The sequence below is a fragment of the Oncorhynchus keta genome, chromosome 19 (genome assembly GCF_023373465.1).
Source record: "Oncorhynchus keta strain PuntledgeMale-10-30-2019 chromosome 19, Oket_V2, whole genome shotgun sequence".
NCBI lineage: Eukaryota > Metazoa > Chordata > Actinopteri > Salmoniformes > Salmonidae > Oncorhynchus > Oncorhynchus keta.
The window spans coordinates 83,245,483-83,265,003 of NC_068439.1; the positions used below are offsets into that span (position 1 = coordinate 83,245,483).

Consider the following 19,521-nt stretch of genomic DNA (forward strand, 5'->3'; position numbering starts at 1 on the left):
GTAAAGTTTAGTGGAGGAATAATGGTCTGGGGCTGTTTTTCATGGTTTGGGCCTCTTAGTTCCAGTGAAGGGAAATCTTAACGCTACAACATACAATGACATTCTAGAAGATTCTGTGCTTCCAACTTTGTGGCAACAGTTTGGGGAAGGCCCTTTCCTGTTTCAGAATACCAAGGCCGCTGTGCACAAAGCGAGGTCCATACAGAAAGGGTTTGTTGAGATTGGTGTGGAAGAACTTGACTGGCCTGAACAGAGCCCCGACCTCAACTCCATCTTTGGGATGAATTGGAAAGCAGACTGCGAGCCAGGCCTAATCGCCCCCACATCAGTGCCCGACGTCATTAATGCTCATGTGGCTGAATGGAAGCAAGTCCCCGCAGCAATGCTCCAACATCGAGTGGAAATGCTTCGCAGAAGAGTGGAGGCTGTTATAGCAGCAAAGGGGGGACCCAACCTCATATTAATGCCCATGATTTTGGAATGAGTTACTTTTGGCCATATAGTGTGTGTCGATTGTGTGTATAAAGTACACTTCTGGATAAACAGAATTCAGTTTTTCCTCCAGGTTTTCTTCAAATTTCTGCAATGTTGCCAACTGGCTAGCTCACCTTCATTCAATCAGAAATCTTGCTGCTGGGAGCCAGCAGACCATTCAAACCATTTTTGCGATACAAAATTCAACAGATCTCTAAGGGAGGCGTGACTTAATAACGGAGGCAACGCGAGACTATTGAGTAGGCTGCCCCTCGTCATGCCCCCAATGCAATTCACATGCATCCACAGTGCAATTTCAACTGATTTGAACTTTTTGGAGGGGCAACTCAACTTTTATTAACTAATAATTGTATTTCGTTAAATTTAACCACATTCCAACCTGGTCTATCATTATCTAGTCCAATTATGGCATGTTTGCACTATTTTTATCCGTTTGTATCAGTTTCAATAGGGGACTTTTATTTTGAAGGCGAACCGCCGGTTCCACTACTGTTGTTCACAATAATGCTGTTCACGACACACACGCCTCAGCCGTTTATACAATTTAGGGAAGTGACGAGGGTTGTCAGGAGCTAACTGCGCCTTTTCATCCAAAAAGTTCTAATGAGAAAGAACATGAATGGAATCGTCGGTACGAATTGAGAACGGATTGTTATAACAGGGCCAACGGTAACGGTGAATGTTTTTGGACCTCCACACACAATCGACGAATAAATATTTTTTTTTTACAGCCAACAATGAATGTGCAATTACCTACATCTGCAACATGGCTGCTAGGAGAACGCTAGTGGGAAAAGTTTAGAGTACTGACGTGGGAGAAGTTGTCTAGTAATCTAGTTCAGTGCTGCAGAAATTGTTGGATAAGCAACGTTTTATCCCCCATTTTTTTTCTTCTTCTTCTATCGCCTCGGATTGAACAAACGAACGGAACACTGGATTACGGAGTCAACGCAGAGGAGTGCAAGACCACTTTCGCAATAGACTTTACCTTCTAGATTTGTGGTGCCCTTTTCATCCAAAAATAGTGGTCCTCTCGTCCAGTGGTCCATCTAAAAATGCATTTCTCCATTCCCGAAACGGAGGTTCGTTCGGGAGAAAATGGATCAACTTATGTGGTGAGTTAATATATAATAATATAATAATATAATAATATATGCCATTTAGCAGACGCTTTTATCCAAAGAGACTTACAGTCATGTGTGCATACATTCTACGTATGGGTGGTCCCGGGAATCGAACCCACTACCCTGGCGTTACAAGCGCCATGCTCTACCAACTGAGCTACAGAGTTCCAGAAGTTATTTGTTTGTTTGTTGCGACATAGTTATTTTACTGCAGATTCCTAGCATGTGAAATCCATTCCAGTGATTTTACTTGATTTATTTTAAATCACCCCAACCAGACTCTCGTAATATGACTTTAGAGGTTGGCCCAGGTCCGGTTACTAGTAAACAATTTGACAGGACTTTTTCACTCTGTCATAATACCTCACAAGGCAATGCCATTTTGTAATACAATGTAAGTTAACCCCTTAGTCCTTGTGGAATCATACACGATTGACACTTACAATCAATACATTGTGGATCAGTAGACATCGATCCACATCAATATAAAGTTACCCTGTAATAAAATCGATCCTTTTATTAGGACTGCAATATACTATCCCAATGCCGATATAAAACCACAGCCATTCCATCATAGGTGATGATTGGACAGTAGGTGCCAATGCGTCATTGGTTTATCTGACACTTCTCACTACAGTCACACGGTAAGTAAACGGTCTCCGAATGCCGGGTATCACAATGAAAACCCCCATTTAGCACCGGTTATAGATCTTATCTTTCAAGGCAAAGTTTTATTACTTCTATGTTCAGGATACACTTGCAGGTTCCTTCTCCACAATGCAAAGACAATAAGAGATGATACAAGATAAGAATACAAACATAAAGTAAATGTCTCAGAATAGAACATATATATATATATTAATTTAATACAGGAAGGCACAATTTATTGTCCAAAATGTACATGTTTTGGTTGAAGATGGGTGGTAAGTGTTTAAATTGTGCAGTATTTAGCAATCATAATAAGAGGTGTGTGTGTGTGTGTTAAGGTGCAGAGAGTCAGAGCAGATGGTCAGTCCAGTTCAAATGTTCAGCCGTCTAATGGCTTGTAGATAGATAGACCTCTTGGTCTGGTACCGTCTGCCTGACGGTCAGGGACTGAACAGCTTGTGGCTGGGGTGTGTGGGGTTCTTGATGATGCTGCGGGCCTTCGTCTTCGGGCACTGTTTCAACTAGATGTCCTGGATTGACAGGAGGGTGGTCCCAGTGAGGTACTGGGCTGTCTTCACCACCCGCTGGAGCGTCTTGAGGTTGTGGACGGAGAGAAATTCTCGTACCAGGCCATGTTGAAACCGGTCAAGATGCTCTCGATGGTGCAGCGGTAGTATTTGGAGAGGACCCGGGTTGGCATGACGAATTTCTTCTGCCGCCTTAGGAAGTAGAGACTCTGTTGCTCCCTCTTGACAAGAGTGGTGGTGATGTCGGTCCATTTCAAGTCCTCAGTGATGTGGACTCAGAGGAACTTAAAACTTGCTGACTCTCTCTGCTGCAGTCCTGTTGATTTGGATCGGGGCTTGTTCTCTCCTCTGCTTCCTGAAGTCAACAATCAACTCCTTACTTTTGCTGACGTTGAGGGAGAGGTTGTTGTCCTGGCAACATGTTGAAGGTGTGTTATGACCAGCAAGTGCTATGTCAGTGCAATGAACTACACTAAGGACTTGAGGTTGTGAAATGTTTTGTTCTTTTCAAGTCCTATTTAAACCTAAATATTTTAGGTACACCCAGCCACACCCGGTACATCAAGCCACACCCGGTACACCCCACACAGTCTGTGCTCACTCTTCTAGAATGATGTAAAAATGCCCAGTGCTGCTGGACAAAGTATAGCTTAGCTTGGTTATGAAGCCCTGATATGGCCCTGTGAGCTCCTTGCTTGACCTCGTAGTACAATGCCCCTTTGTTTTAAAGCAGATTAAGTGAGCTGTTAAATCCCCTCTCTCGGATCTGAGGTTTGTCACCAAGATATGACTATCAGTCCTGTTTTTCAACTTTGAAAGCATAACCAGCTGGGAAGTGGTTTTGCCACCCAAGCTCACAGAACAGGGCCTCCGAGTACTGAAGCACGTAGAGTATAAAAGTCCTCTGTCCTTGGTTACAACAACACTCACTACCGAGTTCCCAACTGCCTCTGGAAGCACGTAGAGTATAAAAGTCCTCTGTCCTTGGTTACAAAAACACTCACTACCGAGTCCCCAACTGCCTCTGGAAGCAACGTCAGCACATTAACTTTTTCGTCTGGAGCTTCATGAAATGGGTTTCCATGGCCAAGCAGCCGCACACAAGCCTAAGATCCACAATGCCAAGCGTCGGTTGGAGTTGGACTCTGGAGTAGTGGAAACGCGTTCTCTGGATGAATCGCGCATCACCATCTGGCAGTCCGACGGGCGAATCTGGGTTTGGCGGACATCCAAGTGAACGCTACCTGCCCGACTGCATGGTGCCAACTGTAAAGTTTGGTGGTGGAGGAATAATGGTCTGGGACTGTTTTTCATGGTTCCCACCCCTTAGTTCCAGTGAAGGGAAATTTTAACGCTACCACATGCAATTACATTCTAGACTATTCTGTGCTTCCAACGTTGTGGCAACAGTTTGGGGAAGGCCCTTTCCTGTTTCAGCATTACTTCTACCTCTGTGCACAAAGCAAGGTCAGTACAGAAATGTGTTTATCGAGATCGGTGTGGAAGAACTTGACTGTCCTGCACAGAGCCCTGACCTGAAGCCCATCGAACACTTTTGGGATGAATTGGAACGCCAACTGCGACCCAGGCCTAATCGCCCAACATCAGTGCCCGACCTCACTAATGCTCTCGTGGCTGAATGGAAGCAAGTCCCCACAGCAATGATCCAACATCTAGTGGAAAGTCTACCCAGAAGAGTGGAGGCTGTGATAGCAGCAAAGGGAGGGGGCCAACTCTATATTAATGCCCATGCTTTTGGAATGAGCTGTTTGATGAGCAGGTGTCCACATACTTCTGGTCATGTAGTGAACATTTATATTCCGGACCTCGCTTGTACTGATATTTCTGAATTTATTTTTATTTTTTGGGTGGGAATTGTCTGTGTATTGCTAGATATTAATACTGGAGCTAGAAAAACAAGTATTTCGCTGCACCTGCAATAACATCTGCACAATACTGTGTGTACACGTCAAATGCAATTTGATTTGATTTTGAGCGACCGTCTCTACACAGTGCGTATCAAACACAGGCTCAGATGTAGCCTGCAGAAAAATCTGCCAGTGTCTTGCTGTCCGTCTCATTGGCTGAGGAGGATTCATAGTAGAGGTCACTCAATGACTCCTGCAGCCAATGAGACGCACAGTAAAGGAAACTATAATGTCCACAGTGCATTCAGTGCATAGCTTAACAGCCTTACTCTAAAATAGATTAAATATAACATTTTCCTCATCATTCTATACAGGATACCCCATGATGACAAAGCGAAAACAGGTTTTGAGAGTTGTGCAAATCTTTTTTTTAAGTTTTAAAATAAAATAAAATCTACATATTTACACAAGTATTCAGACCCCTTTGCTATGAGACTCGACTTTGAGCTCTGGTGCATCCTGTTTCCATTGATCATCCTTGATGTTTCTACAAATTTATTGGAGCCCACCTGTGGTAAGTTCAATTCCTTGGACATGATTTGGAAAGGCACACAGTTGACAGTACATGTCAGAGCAAAAACTAAGCCATGAGATTGACGGAATTGTCCGTAGAGCTCCAAGACAGCATTATGTCGGCACAGATCTGGGGAAGGGTACCAAAGAAATGTCTGCAGCATTGAAGATCCCCAAGAACACAATGGCCTCCTTCATTCTTAAATGGAAGCAGTTTGGAACCACAAGACTCTTCCTAGAGCTGGCCGCCTGGCCAAACTCTGCAATCGTGGGAGAAGGGCTTTAGTCAGGAAGGTGACCAAGAACCCGGTGGTCACTCTGACAGAGCTCCAGAGTTCCTCTGTGAAGATGGGAGAACCTTCCAGAAGGACAACCATCTCTGCAGCACTCCACCAATTAGGACTTGATGGTAGAGTTGCCAGACCGAAGCCACTCATCTGTAAAAATGTTTGTGGCCTGTTTTTAAGCGGCAGGAACTGGGAGAAGAGTTAGGATCGAGGCAAAGATGAACGGAGCAAAGTACAGAGAGATCCTTGATGAAAACCTGCTCCAGAGCACTCAGGACCTCAGACTGGGGTGACGGTTCACCTTCCAACTGGACAACGATCCTAAGCACACAGCCAAGACGACTCAGGAGTGGCTTCGGGACTTCAAGTCTTGAATGTCCTTGAGTGGCCCAGCCAGAGCCCCGATTTGAACGTGATCGAACATCTCTGGAGAAACCTAAAAATAGCTCTGCAGCGACACTCTCCATCCAACCTAACAGAGCTCGAGAGGATCTGCAGAGAAGAATGGGAGAAACTCCCCAAATACAGGTGTGCCAAGCTTGTAGCATCAGACCCAAGAAGACTTGAGGCTGTAATCGCTGCCAAAGGTGCTTCAACAAAGTACTGAGTAAAGGGTCTGACTACTTATGTAAATGTAATATTTAATTATTTTTATACATATGTTTTGCAAAAATGTAAAAAAAAAGTTTTTTTTGCTTTGTCATTGTGGAGTATTGTGTGTAGATTGGCGGCGGGGACGACGACGAATGAATCCATTTCTGAATACGAAATGAAACGTAAAAAGGTCAAGGAGTCTGAATACCTTCCCAATGCACTGTAGAGGGGTTTCAACCATTAATCATGAGTGTAGCGGCGAGAGGGCCACAGGACAGGAAATGGACCAACAGAGTTCTTACCAGGAAGGAAGTGTTGTTTAAAAAAAATATATAAAAATATAATAATATAATATATATATATTCTTTCTAGAATAGATACTTTCCTATCTGTGTATTTGAGTGGATTGGGGGAAGAGATCAGTTGTGGAGAATGCAGGCAGGATTTTGTTTTGGGGGGTGTTAAAATAGAGCACTAATCTGTCTGTTCTACTGGTTCCTTTATAAAGAGTTTTGTGTCACTGTGAGTGTGACTATAGCCGGTTCAGCAGGACGGGGCCGGTCCAGCTGGACAGAGGTAGGATGAGGACGGGGCCGGTTCAGCAGGACGGGGCCGGTTCGGCAGGACAGAGGCAGGATGAGGACGGGGCCGGTTCAGCAGGACGGGGCCGGTTCAGCAGGACGGGGCAGAGGCAGAGGCAGGATGAGGACGGGGCCGGTTCAGCTGGACAGAGGCAGGATAAGGACGGGGCCGGTCCAGCTGGACAGAGGTAGGATAAGGACGGGGCCGGTCCAGCTGGACAGTGGTAGGATAAGGACGGGGCCGGTCCAGCTGGACAGAGGCAGGATGAGGACGGGGCCGGTTCAGCAGGACAGAGGCAGGATGAGGACGGGGCCGGTTCAGCAGGACAGAGGCAGGATGAGGACGGGGCCGGTTCAGCAGGACAGAGGCAGGATAAGGACGGGGCCGGTTCAGCAGGACAGAGGCAGGATGAGGACGGGGCCGGTTCAGCAGGACAGAGGCAGGATGAGGACGGGGCCGGTTCAGCAGGACAGAGGCAGGATAAGGACGGGGCCGGTTCAGCTGGACAGAGGCAGGATAAGGACGGGGCCGGTTCAGCAGGACAGAGGCAGGATAAGGACGGGGCCGGTTCAGCAGGACAGAGGCAGGATAAGGACGGGGCCGGTTCAGCAGGACAGAGGCAGGATGAGGACGGGGCCGGTTCAGCAGGACAGAGGCAGGATGAGGACGGGGCCGGTTCAGCAGGACAGAGGCAGGATGAGGACGGGGCCGGTTCAGCAGGACAGAGGCAGGATGAGGACGGGGCCGGTTCAGCAGGACAGAGGCAGGATGAGGACGGGGCCGGTTCAGCAGGACAGAGGCAGGATGAGGACGGGGCCGGTTCAGCTGGACAGAGGCAGGATAAGGACGGGGCCGGTTCAGCAGGACAGAGGCAGGGATTCAGCTGGACAGGGATAAGGACGGGGCCGGTTCAGCAGGACAGAGGCAGCAGGAGGACAGAGGCAGGATAGCAGGACAGAGGCAGGATGAGGACGGGGCCGGTTCAGCAGGACAGAGGCAGGATGAGGACGGGGCCGGTTCAGCAGGACAGAGGCAGGATAAGGACGGGGCCGGTTCAGCAGGACAGAGGCAGGATAGGGGGCCGGTTCAGCGGGGGCCGGTTCAGCAGGACAGAGGCAGGATGAGGACGGGGCCGGTTCAGCAGGACAGGAGAGGACAGGATGGAAGGACAGGATGAGGACGGGGCCGGTTCAGCAGGACAGAGGCAGGATGAGGACGGGGCCGGTTCAGCAGGACAGAGGCAGGATGAGGACGGGGCCGGTTCAGCTGGACAGAGGCAGGATGAGGACGGGGCCGGTTCAGCAGGACAGAGGCAGGATAAGGACGGGGCCGGTTCAGCAGGACAGAGGCAGGATAAGGACGGGGCCGGTTCAGCAGGACAGAGGCAGGATAAGGACGGGGCTGTGACGATAATTGAAAAATGAGTGAGGACCATCCTGAAATTTTTAAAATAACCGCCCCAAATGTTTCAATAGGCATTTTTTTGTGTATTTGTATTTGTTTAGTAACGTTATTTATCCCGTATATAAACATGACCTAACAGCAGGCGTATCTACTAATGATTAAAAGCTGTTGTTTTGGTAACTTAGTCTGCCTATTAAACAGCTCTTACAACAGGCACTAAAATAAAATAAAAATATATATTTTGTGAGTGGACTTTCTTTCATACCACGCACATTTTCATTGCTTGCTAATAAATACAGTTGAAATATATATATATATATTTATTTATTTATTTATTTATATATATATATATAGTTCACGGCTTCTCTCTATAGGCCTATATGTCTATTCAGGGGTGTGCATGTGTGTGTTAGTTCACGGCTTCTCTCTATTGGCCTATATGTCTATTCAGGGGTGTGCATGTGTGTGTTAGTTCACGGCTTCTCTCTATAGGCCTATATGTCTATTCAGGGGTGTGCATGTGTGTGTTAGTTCACGGCTTCTCTCTATAGGCCTATATGTCTATTCAGGAAGTTTCCTAAAGCAGCCTGTCTGGACTCCTCCTCGTCATGTCGTAATCCAGGACCTGTTTTCAGTCGGTTAGTTCTCTCATCATGGCCTCCTCTCTTGCCACTGCTGTCCAATGACCACAGCAGCAGGGTTTGTGACGTTTTTGTGAATATTTTGGGAAAGGTGGAAGAACCCATCGGACTTCGTTTTGAATGGTTTTGTGCGTCAAAATTGGATCTGTATAAATTAAAATATATTTATTTTGATTCCATTCATGTTGTCAATACGAAAAGTGACACATCCTCTCCAACCTGACTTTGATTAATTTGTTGAATTCATATTTATAAGTAATAACTTGAAACTATAATCAAATGCCATGGTAACCAAGTGTAATGTCTAGTTTTCAAATAAGTTTAGTTATTAAGAAGCATATTCATATAAACAACTAGTCACAGCCCTACAGGTAGTAGTCTCTGTTCCAAATGGCACCCTATTCCCTACATAGTGCACTACTTTAGACCAGGGCCCAGGTAGTAGTCTCTGTTCCAAATGGCACCCTATTCCTTACATAGTGCACAACATTTGACTAGAGTACACTGGGTAGGTAATAAGGTGGTTATGGGTCCTGATCTAAAGTAGTGCACTAGGTAGGGCATAAGGTGGTTATGGGCCCTGGTCTAAAGTAGTGCACTAGGTAGGGCATAGGGTGGTTATGGGCCCTGGTCTAAAGTAGTGCACTAGGTAGGGAATAGGGTGGTTATGGGTCCTGATCTAAAGTAGTGCACTAGGTAGGGAATAAGGTGGTTATGGGCCCTGGTCTAAAGTAATGCACTAGGTAGGGAATAGGGTGGTTATGGGTCCTGATCTAAAGTAGTGCACTAGGTAGGGCATAGGGTGGTTATGGGCCCTGGTCTAAAGTAGTGCACTAGGAAGGGAATAAGGTGGTTATGGGCCCTGGTCTAAAGTAGTGCACTAGGTAGGGAATAGGGTGGTTATGGGCCCTGGTCTAAAGTAGTGCACTAGGGAGGGAATAGGGTGGTTATGGGCCCTGGTCTAAAGTAGTGCACTAGGAAGGGAATAGGGTGGTTATGGGCCCTGGTCTAAAGTAGTGCACTAGGGAGGGAATAGGGTGGTTATGGGCCCTGGTCTAAAGTAGTGCACTAGGTAGGGAATAGGGTGGTTATGGGCCCTGGTCTAAAGTAGTGCACTAGGTAGGGAATAGGGTGGTTATGGGCCCTGGTCTAAAGTAGTGCACTAGGTAGGGAATAAGGTGGTTATGGGCCCTGGTCTAAAGTAGTGCACTAGGTAGGGAATAGGGTGGTTATGGGCCCTGGTCTAAAGTAGTGCACTAGGTAGGGAATAAGGTGGTTATGGGCCCTGGTCTAAAGTAGTGCACTAGGTAGGGAATAAGGTGGTTATGGGCCCTGGTCTAAAGTAGTGCACTAGGTAGGGAATAAGGTGGTTATGGGCCCTGGTCTAAAGTAGTGCACTAGGTAGGGAATAAGGTGGTTATGGGCCCTGGTCTAAAGTAGTGCACTAGGTAGGGAATAAGGTGGTTATGGGCCCTGGTCTAAAGTAGTGCACTAGGTAGGGAATAAGGTGGTTATGGGCCCTGGTCTAAAGTAGTGCACTAGGTAGGGAATAAGGTGGTTATGGGCCCTGGTCTAAAGTAGTGCACTAGGTAGGGAATAAGGTGGTTATGGGCCCTGGTCTAAAGTAGTGCACTAGGGAGGGAATAGGGTGCCATTAGTGACATGGATTGGGCCAGTGCTTAATCTTAATACAGAGGGATTGTGTGTGTACCCTGGAACCAGGAGCCGTGGAGGCGTCCGAACACCCATCACACAGTACAGGGACTTTAGGAAAAATGTGTCCGCGTTTCAAATGGTGGAATTCTTTCGGACTTCTCTCACTTCCTGTGGGCTCGGAACAAACGCATACTTCCTGTCTATTAAATACGGGCTCTATATGTGCAGACTGGTATTAGAGGTGGCAACGGTGTGTGTGCAGTAATTGATAGTCTGTCTTGTTTAGTTGGTTGCAGATTGAAACAGGTCAGGGTCTGTTAGTTACGCTTTGATGTCATCTGTTGGTTATGTTCTGGGTTTAATTCTGTGAGGTTCCACTGGGTACGTTCTGGGTTTATTATATATATATATTCCATGGGTATGCCATTTGTGAGCAGACGCTGGGTTTATTCCCACTGGGTAAGCGGGTTTAATTCTGTGAGTTCATGTGTTTTGCATACATTTCCACTGGGTATGGGGTGGTCCACTGGGTATTCGGGTTTAACCCACTGTGACCCTGGCGTTTTGGGTTTATTACTGTGAGCGCCATGCTCTACCACTGGGTACTGTGCTATTACTGTGAGGTTCCACTGGGTACGTTCTGGGTTTATTACTGTGAGGTTCCACTGGGTACGTTCTGGGTTTATTACTGTGAGGTTCCACTGGGTACGTTCTGGGTTTAATTCTGTGAGGTTCCACTGGGTACGTTCTGGGTTTATTACTGTGAGGTTCCACTGGGTACATTCTGGGTTTATTACTGTGAGGTTCCACTGGGTACGTTCTGGGTTTGTGCCCTGTGTGTTGTGTCATAGAAATACTTCCCAATCCAATGTGAATCCCTGGGAATATCCTTTGAGCTAGGGTATCGTCCAATGAACTCATTCTCAGAACTAGTTCCACGTGACTTTGTTCCAAGAAGCAGCAAGTGAACTCATTGTGCGCTTGAATGAGTTGTTATTGCCACAATTGGCTTGCATATGTTGAGACACTTTGAAGACTGCAGTTCCCATGAACCTTGTAGTCCTGGAACTTGTTATTGAATGAGCCCAAATTGAATGTTGTTATTGAATGAGTTGTTATTGAATGAGTTGTTATTGAATGAGTTGTTATTGAATGAGTTGTTATTGAATGAGTTGTTATTGAATGAGTTGTTATTGAATGAGTTGTTATTGAATGAGTTGTTAGGACCAGTTGTTATGAACCTTGTTATTGCCCTGAGTTGTTATTGAATGAGTCTTATTGGGCCCATTGAATGAGTTGTTATTGAAGGACCAGTTCCCATGAACCTTGTTAGCCCTGAGTTGTTAAATGAGTTGTTATTGAATGAGTTGTTAAATGAGTTGTTATTGAATGGACCAGTTCCCATTGAACCTTGTTAGCCCTTGTTATTGAACTTGTTATGGAGTTGTTATTGAATGAGTTGTTATTGAAGGACCAATGTTCCCATGAACCTGTTAGCCCTGGAACTGAGTCTGGGTCCAAATGTTGTTATTGAATGGACCAGTTGTTATTGAATGAGTTGTTAGCCCTGGAACTTGTCTGGGCCCAAATGAGTTGTTATTGAAGGACCAGTTCCCATGAACCTCTAGCCCTGGAACTTGTTATTGGGGCCCAAACGTGTTGCAGGACCAGTTCCCATGAACCTCTAGCCCTGGAACTCTCTGGGTCCAAACGTGTGCAGGACCAGTTCCCATGAACCTCTAGCCCTGGAACTCTCTGGGCCCAAACGTGTGCAGGACCAGTTCCCATGAACCTCTAGCCCTGGAACTCTCTGGGCCCAAACGTGTGCAGGACCAGTTCCCATGAACCTCTAGCCCTGGAACTCTCTGGGTCCAAACGTGTGCAGGACCAGTTCCCATGAACCTCTAGCCCTGGAACTCTCTGGGTCCAAATGTGTGCAGGACCAGTTCCCATGAACCTCTAGCCCTGGAACTCTCTGGGCCCAAACGTGTGCAGGACCAGTTCCCATGAACCTCTAGCCCTGGAACTCTCTGGGTCCAAACGTGTGCAGGACCAGTTCCCATGAACCTCTAGCCCTGGAACTCTCTGGGTCCAAACGTGTGCAGGACCAGTTCCCATGAACCTCTAGCCCTGGAACTCTCTGGGCCCAAACGTGTGCAGGACCAGTTCCCATGAACCTCTAGCCCTGGAACTCTCAGGGCCCAAACGTGTGCAGGACCAGTTCCCATGAACCTCTAGCCCTGGAACTCTCGGGGCCCAAACGTGTGCAGGACCAGTTCCCATGAACCTCTAGCCCTGGAACTCTCTGGGTCCAAACGTTTGCAGGACCAGTTCCCATGAACCTCCAGCCCTGGAACTCTCTGGGCCCAAACGTGTGCAGGACCAGTTCCCATGAACCTCTAGCCCTGGAACTCTCTGGGTCCAAACGTGTGCAGGACCAGTTCCCATGAACCTCTAGCCCTGGAACTCTCTGGGTCCAAATGTGTGCAGGACCAGTTCCCATGAACCTCTAGCCCTGGAACTCTCTGGGTCCAAACGTGTGCAGGACCAGTTCCCATGAACCTCTAGCCCTGGAACTCTCTGGGCCCAAATGTGTGCAGGACCAGTTCCCATGAACCTCTAGCCCTGGAACTCTCTGGGTCCAAACGTGTGCAGGACCAGTTCCCATGAACCTCTAGCCCTGGAACTCTCTGGGTCCAAACGTGTGCAGGACCAGTTCCCATGAACCTCTAGCCCTGGAACTCTCTGGGCCCAAACGTGTGCAGGACCAGTTCCCATGAACCTCTAGCCCTGGAACTCTCTGGGTCCAAACGTGTGCAGGACCAGTTCCCATGAACCTCTAGCCCTGGAACTCTCTGGGCCCAAACGTGTGCAGGACCAGTTCCCATGAACCTCTAGCCCTGGAACTCTCTGGGCCCAAACGTGTGCAGGACCAGTTCCCATGAACCTCTAGCCCTGGAACTCTCTGGGCCCAAATGTGTGCAGGACCATTTCCAAAGGTCCTAAATCTCCACCTTTCATACATTTAGAAAGCATCTGAATTCATCTCTGCTCTTTGGAGCAAACTAAGCATCTCCCATGTCTCTTTATGGACTGAAATAGAGATGTATCTGCAACTGTCTGTTCCCTTTTAATAATGCTTTACGTTAATGATGAGGCGTGCATTTGAATGAAAAATCTTCCATTTAATGTAAGAGCCACTCAATTTTTGGGACTTATCAATTCAATTCACTTATCAAATCAAACGTATTCATATAGCCCTTCGTACATCAGCTGATATATCAAAGTGCTGTACAGAAACCCAGGCTAAAAACCCCAAACACAAGCAATGCAGGTGTAGAAGCACGGTGGCTAGGAAAAACTCTCTAGAAAGGCCAAAACCTAGGAAGAAACCTAGAGAGGAACCAGGCTATGAGGGGTGGCCAGTCCTCTTCTGGCTGTGCCGGGTGGAGATTATAACAGAACATGGCCAAGATGTTCAAATGTTCATAAATGACAAGCAGGGTCAAATAATAATTATAATCACAGTAGTTGTCGAGGGTGCAGTAAGTCAGCACCTCAGGAGTAAATGTGAGTTGGCTTTTCATAGCCGATCATTGAGAGTGCTATGATGGGGTCTAAAACCAGACTGAAGCGTTTCGTATACATTGTCTTCAGGAAGGCAGTGTGTTGCTGCACAACAGCTTTTCTAAAATTTCTGAGAAGAATGAGAGATTCGATATAAGCCGAATTAGTTAACATACATACATACATACATACATACATACATACACACATACATACATACATGCATACATACATACATACATACATACACACATACATACATACATACATACATACATACATACATACATACATACAGTGGGGGAAAAAAGTATTTAGTCAGCCACCAATTGTGCAAGTTCTCCCACGTAAAAAGATGAGGCCTGTAATTTTCATCATAGGAAAATACTTGTTTTCCACCATAATTTGCAAATAAATTCATTAAAAATCCTACAATGTGATTTTCTGTAGTCGTTTTTCTCATTTTGTCTGTCATAGTTGAAGGGTACCTATGATAATTACAGGCCTCTCTCATCTTTTTAAGCGGGAGAACTTGCACAATTGGTGGCTGACTAAGTACTTTTTTTGCCCCACTGTAGTTCCTGGTCAAGGTTTGTCTTTTTCAAGAGAGGCTTTACTACTGGCACTTTTAGTGAGTTTGGTACACATCCGGTGGATAGGGAGCCGTTTATTATGTTCAACATAGGAGGGTCAAGCACAGGAAGCAGCTCTTTCAGTTGGAATAGGGTCCAGTAGGCAGCTTGAAGGTTTAGAGGCCATGATTATTTTCATCAATGTGTCAAGAGTTACAGTATTAAACTTGAGTGTCTCCCTTGATCCTAGGTCCTGACAGTGTTGTGCAGATTCAGGACAACTGAGCTTTGGAAAAAATACGCAGATTTAAAGAGGAGTCTGTAATTTGCTTTCTAATGATCATGATTTTTTTCGTCAAAGAAGTTCATGAATTTATCACTGCTGAAGTGAAAGCCATCCTTTCTTCCTCTGCTGATTTTTAGTTAGTTTTGCGACAGTGTCAAAAATACATTTAGGATTTTTCTTATTCTCCTCAATTAAGTTGTAAAAACAGGATGATCGAGCAGCAGTGAGGGCTCTTCGATACGGTACTGTCTTTCCAAGCTAGTCGGAAGACTTCCAGTTTGGTGTAGCAGCAGTGAGGGCTTGGTGTCTTTCTAAACTAGTCGGAAGACAGTTTGGTGTAGCAGCAGTGAGGGCTCTTCGGTACTGCACGATACTGTCTTTCTAAACTAGTCGGAAGACTTCCAGTTTGGTGTAGCAGCAGTGAGGGCTGGTACTCTCTCCAAGCTAGTCGGAAGACTTCCAGTTTGGTGTAGCAGCAGTGAGGGCTTCGGTATGGTACTGTCTCTCCAAGCTGTCGGAAGACTCTTTCCAAGCTAGTCGGAAGACTTCCAGTTTGGTGGAGCAGCAGTGAGGGCTCTTCGATACGGTACTGTCTTTCTAAACTAGTCAGAAGACTTCCAGTTTGGTGTAGCAGCAGTGAGGGCTCTTCGATCTTTCTAAACTAGGGAAGACTTCCAGTTTGGTGTCTTTCTAAACTAGTCGGAAGACTTCCAGTTTGGTGGCAGCAGTGAGAGCTCTTCGAGCAGCAGTGAGTCGGAAGACTTCCAGTTTGGTGTAGCAGCAGTGAGGGCTCTTCGATACTGCACGGTACTGTCTTTCTAAACTAGTCGGAAGACTTCCAGTTTGGTGTAGCAGCAGTGAGGGCTCTTCGATACTGCACAGTACTGTCTTTCCAAGGTAGTCGGAAGACTTCCAGTTTGGTGTAGCAGCAGTGAGGGCTCTTCGATACTGCACAGTACTGTCTTTCCAAGGTAGTCGGAAGACTTCCAGTTTGGTGTGGCGCCATTTCTGTTCCAATTTTCTTCAGAGCTCGGGTATTTTCTGTATACCAGGGAGCTAGTTTCTTATGACAAATGGTTTTGGTTTTTAGGGGTGCGACAGCATCTAGCATATTACGCAAGGTTAAATAGAGTTTCTCAGTTAGGTGGTTAACCAATTTTTGTATTCTGACGTCCTTGGGTAGGTGGAGGGAGTCTGGACTGGCATCTCAGAATCTTTGGGTTGTCCGAGAATTTATAGCACGACTTTTGATGTTCCTTGGTTGGGGTCTGAGCAGATTATTTGTTACAATTGCAAACGTAATAAAATGGTGATCAGATAGTCCAGGATTATGAGGAAAAACATTAAGATCCACAACATTTATTCCACAGTACAAAACTCGGTCCAGAGTGTGACTGTGACAGTGAGTGGGTCCAGAGACATGTTGGACAAAACCCACTGAGTCGATGATGGCTCCGAAAGCCTTTTGGAGTGGGTCTGTGGACTTTTCCATGTGAATATTAAAGTCACCAAAAATTATAATGTTATCTGCCATGACCATAAGATCCGATAGGAATTCGGGGAACTCAGTGAGGAATGCTGTATATGGCCCAGGAGGCCTGTAAACAGCAGCTATAAAAAGTGATTGCGTTGGCTGCATAGATTTCATGAGTAGGAGCTCAAAAGACGACAATGCATTTTTATTGAAATTTGCTATTGTAAATGTTAGTGTAACTGATGTAAAATGGCTAGCTAGTTAGCGGTCGTTCGCGCTAATAGCGTTTCAATCGGTGACGTCACTCGCTCTGAGACCTTGAAGTAGTAGTTCCCCTTGCCCTGCAAGGGCCGCGGCTTTTGTAGCGCGATGGGTAACGATGCTTCGTGGGTGACTGTTGTTGATGTGTGCAGAGGGTCCCTGGTTTGAGCCCGGGTTGGGGCGAGGAGAGGGACGAAAGTTAAACTGTTACATTAGCAACACCTCCGCCTTTGCGGGATGCGCTGTGGATTTGGTCACTAGTGTAACCAGGAGGAGAGGCCTCATTTACACAGTAAATTCATCAAGCTTAAGCCATGTTTCAGTCAGGCCAATCACATCAAGGTTATGATCAGTGATTAGTTCATTGACTATAACTGCCTTTAAGTAGCCCTATTTTGAGATGTGAGATTTCACAATCTCTTTCTATAATGGCAGGAATGGAGGAGGTCTTTATTCCAGTGAGATTGCTAAAGCGAATACTGACATTTTTTGATTTTCCCAACCATGTCTAGGCCTAGAACAGATGCTTTCTGAAGACTGTCTAGGCCTATACGAGATGCTTTCTGAAGACAGTCTAGGCCAAGACGAGATGCTTTCTGAAGACTGTCTAGGCCTAGAACAGATGCTTTCTGAAGACTGTCTAGGCCTATACGAGATGCTTTCTGAAGACAGTCTAGGCCAAGACGAGATGCTTTCTGAAGACTGTCTATGCCTAGATGAGATGCTTTCTGAAGACGGTCTGGGCCTAGAACTGATGCTTTCTGAAGACGGTCTGGGCCTAGAACTGATGCTTTCTGAAGACGGTCTGGGCCTAGACGATATTCTTTCTGAAGACGGTCTAGGCCTAGAACTGATGCTTTCTGAAGACTGTCTGGGCCTAGACGAGATTCTTTCTGAAGACTGTCTGGGCCTAGACGAGATTCTTTCTGAAGACTGTCTGGGCCTAGACGAGATTCTTTCTGAAGACGGTCCAGGCCAAGACGAGATGCATTCTGAAGACAGACAGGCAGTTCCAGGCCCCTCAAGGCCACCAATAGAACAACTTTATTTAGATAACCAGGTAGACTGAAGTCAAACTTGAAGTCACTTCCCCCCGAGGTCACAGAAGTCTGCTGTCATGTTCAACACAGTTTACCGTAGTTCTGGACTGTTGTTGACACATTGCCAGATGTTCTGTCTGCAACTCTGTAAAGGATTGTCACCAGTAAAGCACCCCCACACCACAACACCTCCTCCTCCATGCTTCACAGTGGGAAATACACATGAAGGATTCTTGTGATATTTTGTATTAATAAGAAACGGATAATATCTAATGACTGATTTTTTAAAAGTGGGGCTGATGCAAGATTGTGTCATAACAAGTTGGTGAGGTGTTGGACTCTTGGACAGAACACTGATTTCCTCCTACGAAAACAGTTTAATCTGTTAGGCTTTAGGGGTCCATTGCTGGCTGTAAAACAGTTGAGGGGGGAGAGAGAGGGGGAGAGGCAGACCTGGCTCTCAGAAGACAGCCTATGTGCAACACTGCCCACAAAAGGAGGTGGAAACTGAGCTGCACTTCCTAACCTCCTGCCAAATGTAATGACCATATTAGAGAGACCTATATTTCCCTCAGATTACACAGACCCACAAAGAATTAGAAAACAAACCCGATTTTGATATAGGAGTTTATCTACTGGGTGAAATACCACAGTGTGCCATCACAGTAGCAAGATGTGTGACCTGATGCCAGAAGAAAAGGCCAACCAGTGAAGAACAAACACCATTGTCAATACAACCCCATGTCATATTATGTGAAAATAGTTCATTTGAAATGTCTTTTATTCTTTTGGTACTTTTGTGAGTGCAATGTTTACTGTTTGTTTCACTTTTGTTTGATCTATTTCACTTGCTTTGGCACTAAACATGTTCCCCACGCCAATAAAGCCCTTACATGTAATTAAGGGAGACGGGGGTTGGCTGTGTGTCTGTTGAGGAGAGGGAAGACTGGGGTTGGCTGTGTGTCTGTTGAGGAGAGGGAAGACTGGGGTTGGCTGTGTGTCTGTTGAGGAGAGGGAAGACTGGGGTTGGCTGTGTGTCTGTTGAGGAGAGGGAAGACTGGGGTTGGCTGTGTGTCTGTTGAGGAGAGGGAAGACTGGGGTTGGCTGTGTGTCTGTTGAGGAGAGGGAAGACTGGGGTTGGCTGTGTGTCTGTTGAGGAGAGGGAAGACTGGGGTTGGCTGTGTGTCTGAGGAGAGGGAAGACAGGGGTTGGCTGTGTGTCTGAGGAGAGGGAAGACTAGGGTTGGCTGTGTGTCTGTTGAGGAGAGGGAAGACTGGGGTTGGCTGTGTGTCTGTTGAGGAGAGGGAAGACTGGGGTTGGCTGTGTGTCTGTTGAGGAGAGGGAAGACTGGGGTTGGCTGTGTGTCTGTTGAGGAGAGGGAAGACTGGGTTGGCTGTGTGTCTGTTGAGGAGAGGGAAGACTGGGGTTGGCTGTGTGTCTGTTGAGGAGAGGGAAGACGGGGGTTGGCTGTGTGTCTGAGGAGAGGGAAGACTGGGGTTGGCTGTGTGTCTGAGGAGAGGGAAGACTGGGGTTGGCTGTGTGTCTGTTGAGGAGAGGGAAGACTGGGGTTGGCTGTGTGTCTGTTGAGGAGAGGGAAGACTGGTTGGCTGTGTGTCTGTTGAGGAGAGGGAAGACTGGGGTTGGCTGTGTGTCTGAAGGAGAGGGAAGACGGGGGTTGGCTGTGTGTCTGAGGAGAGGGAAGACTGGGGTTGGCTGTGTGTCTGAGGAGAGGGAAGACGGGGTTGGCTGTGTGTCTGTTGAGGAGAGGGAAGACGGGGGTTGGCTGTGTGTCTGAGGAGAGGGAAGACTGGGGTTGGCTGTGTGTCTGTTGAGGAGAGGGAAGACTGGGGGTTGGCGGTGTGTTTGTTGAGGAGAGGGAAGACTGGGGTTGGCTGTGTGTCTGTTGAGGAGAGGGAAGACGG

General features: G+C 46.8%; 1 protein-coding gene across 1 annotated transcript in view; it reads left to right on the forward strand.

Moving 5' to 3' along the window:
- The first annotated feature begins 1,014 nt into the window (after positions 1-1,014).
- LOC118373550 (sorting nexin-17) overlaps positions 1,015-19,521 on the forward strand; it is an 83,100-nt gene continuing 64,593 nt past the window's right edge. Inside the window, exon 1 of the mRNA XM_052471643.1 lies at positions 1,015-1,610. Within this exon, the coding sequence (XP_052327603.1) occupies positions 1,551-1,610 (60 nt within the window). The 5' untranslated portion in view covers positions 1,015-1,550. The remainder of the gene's footprint in view (positions 1,611-19,521) is intronic.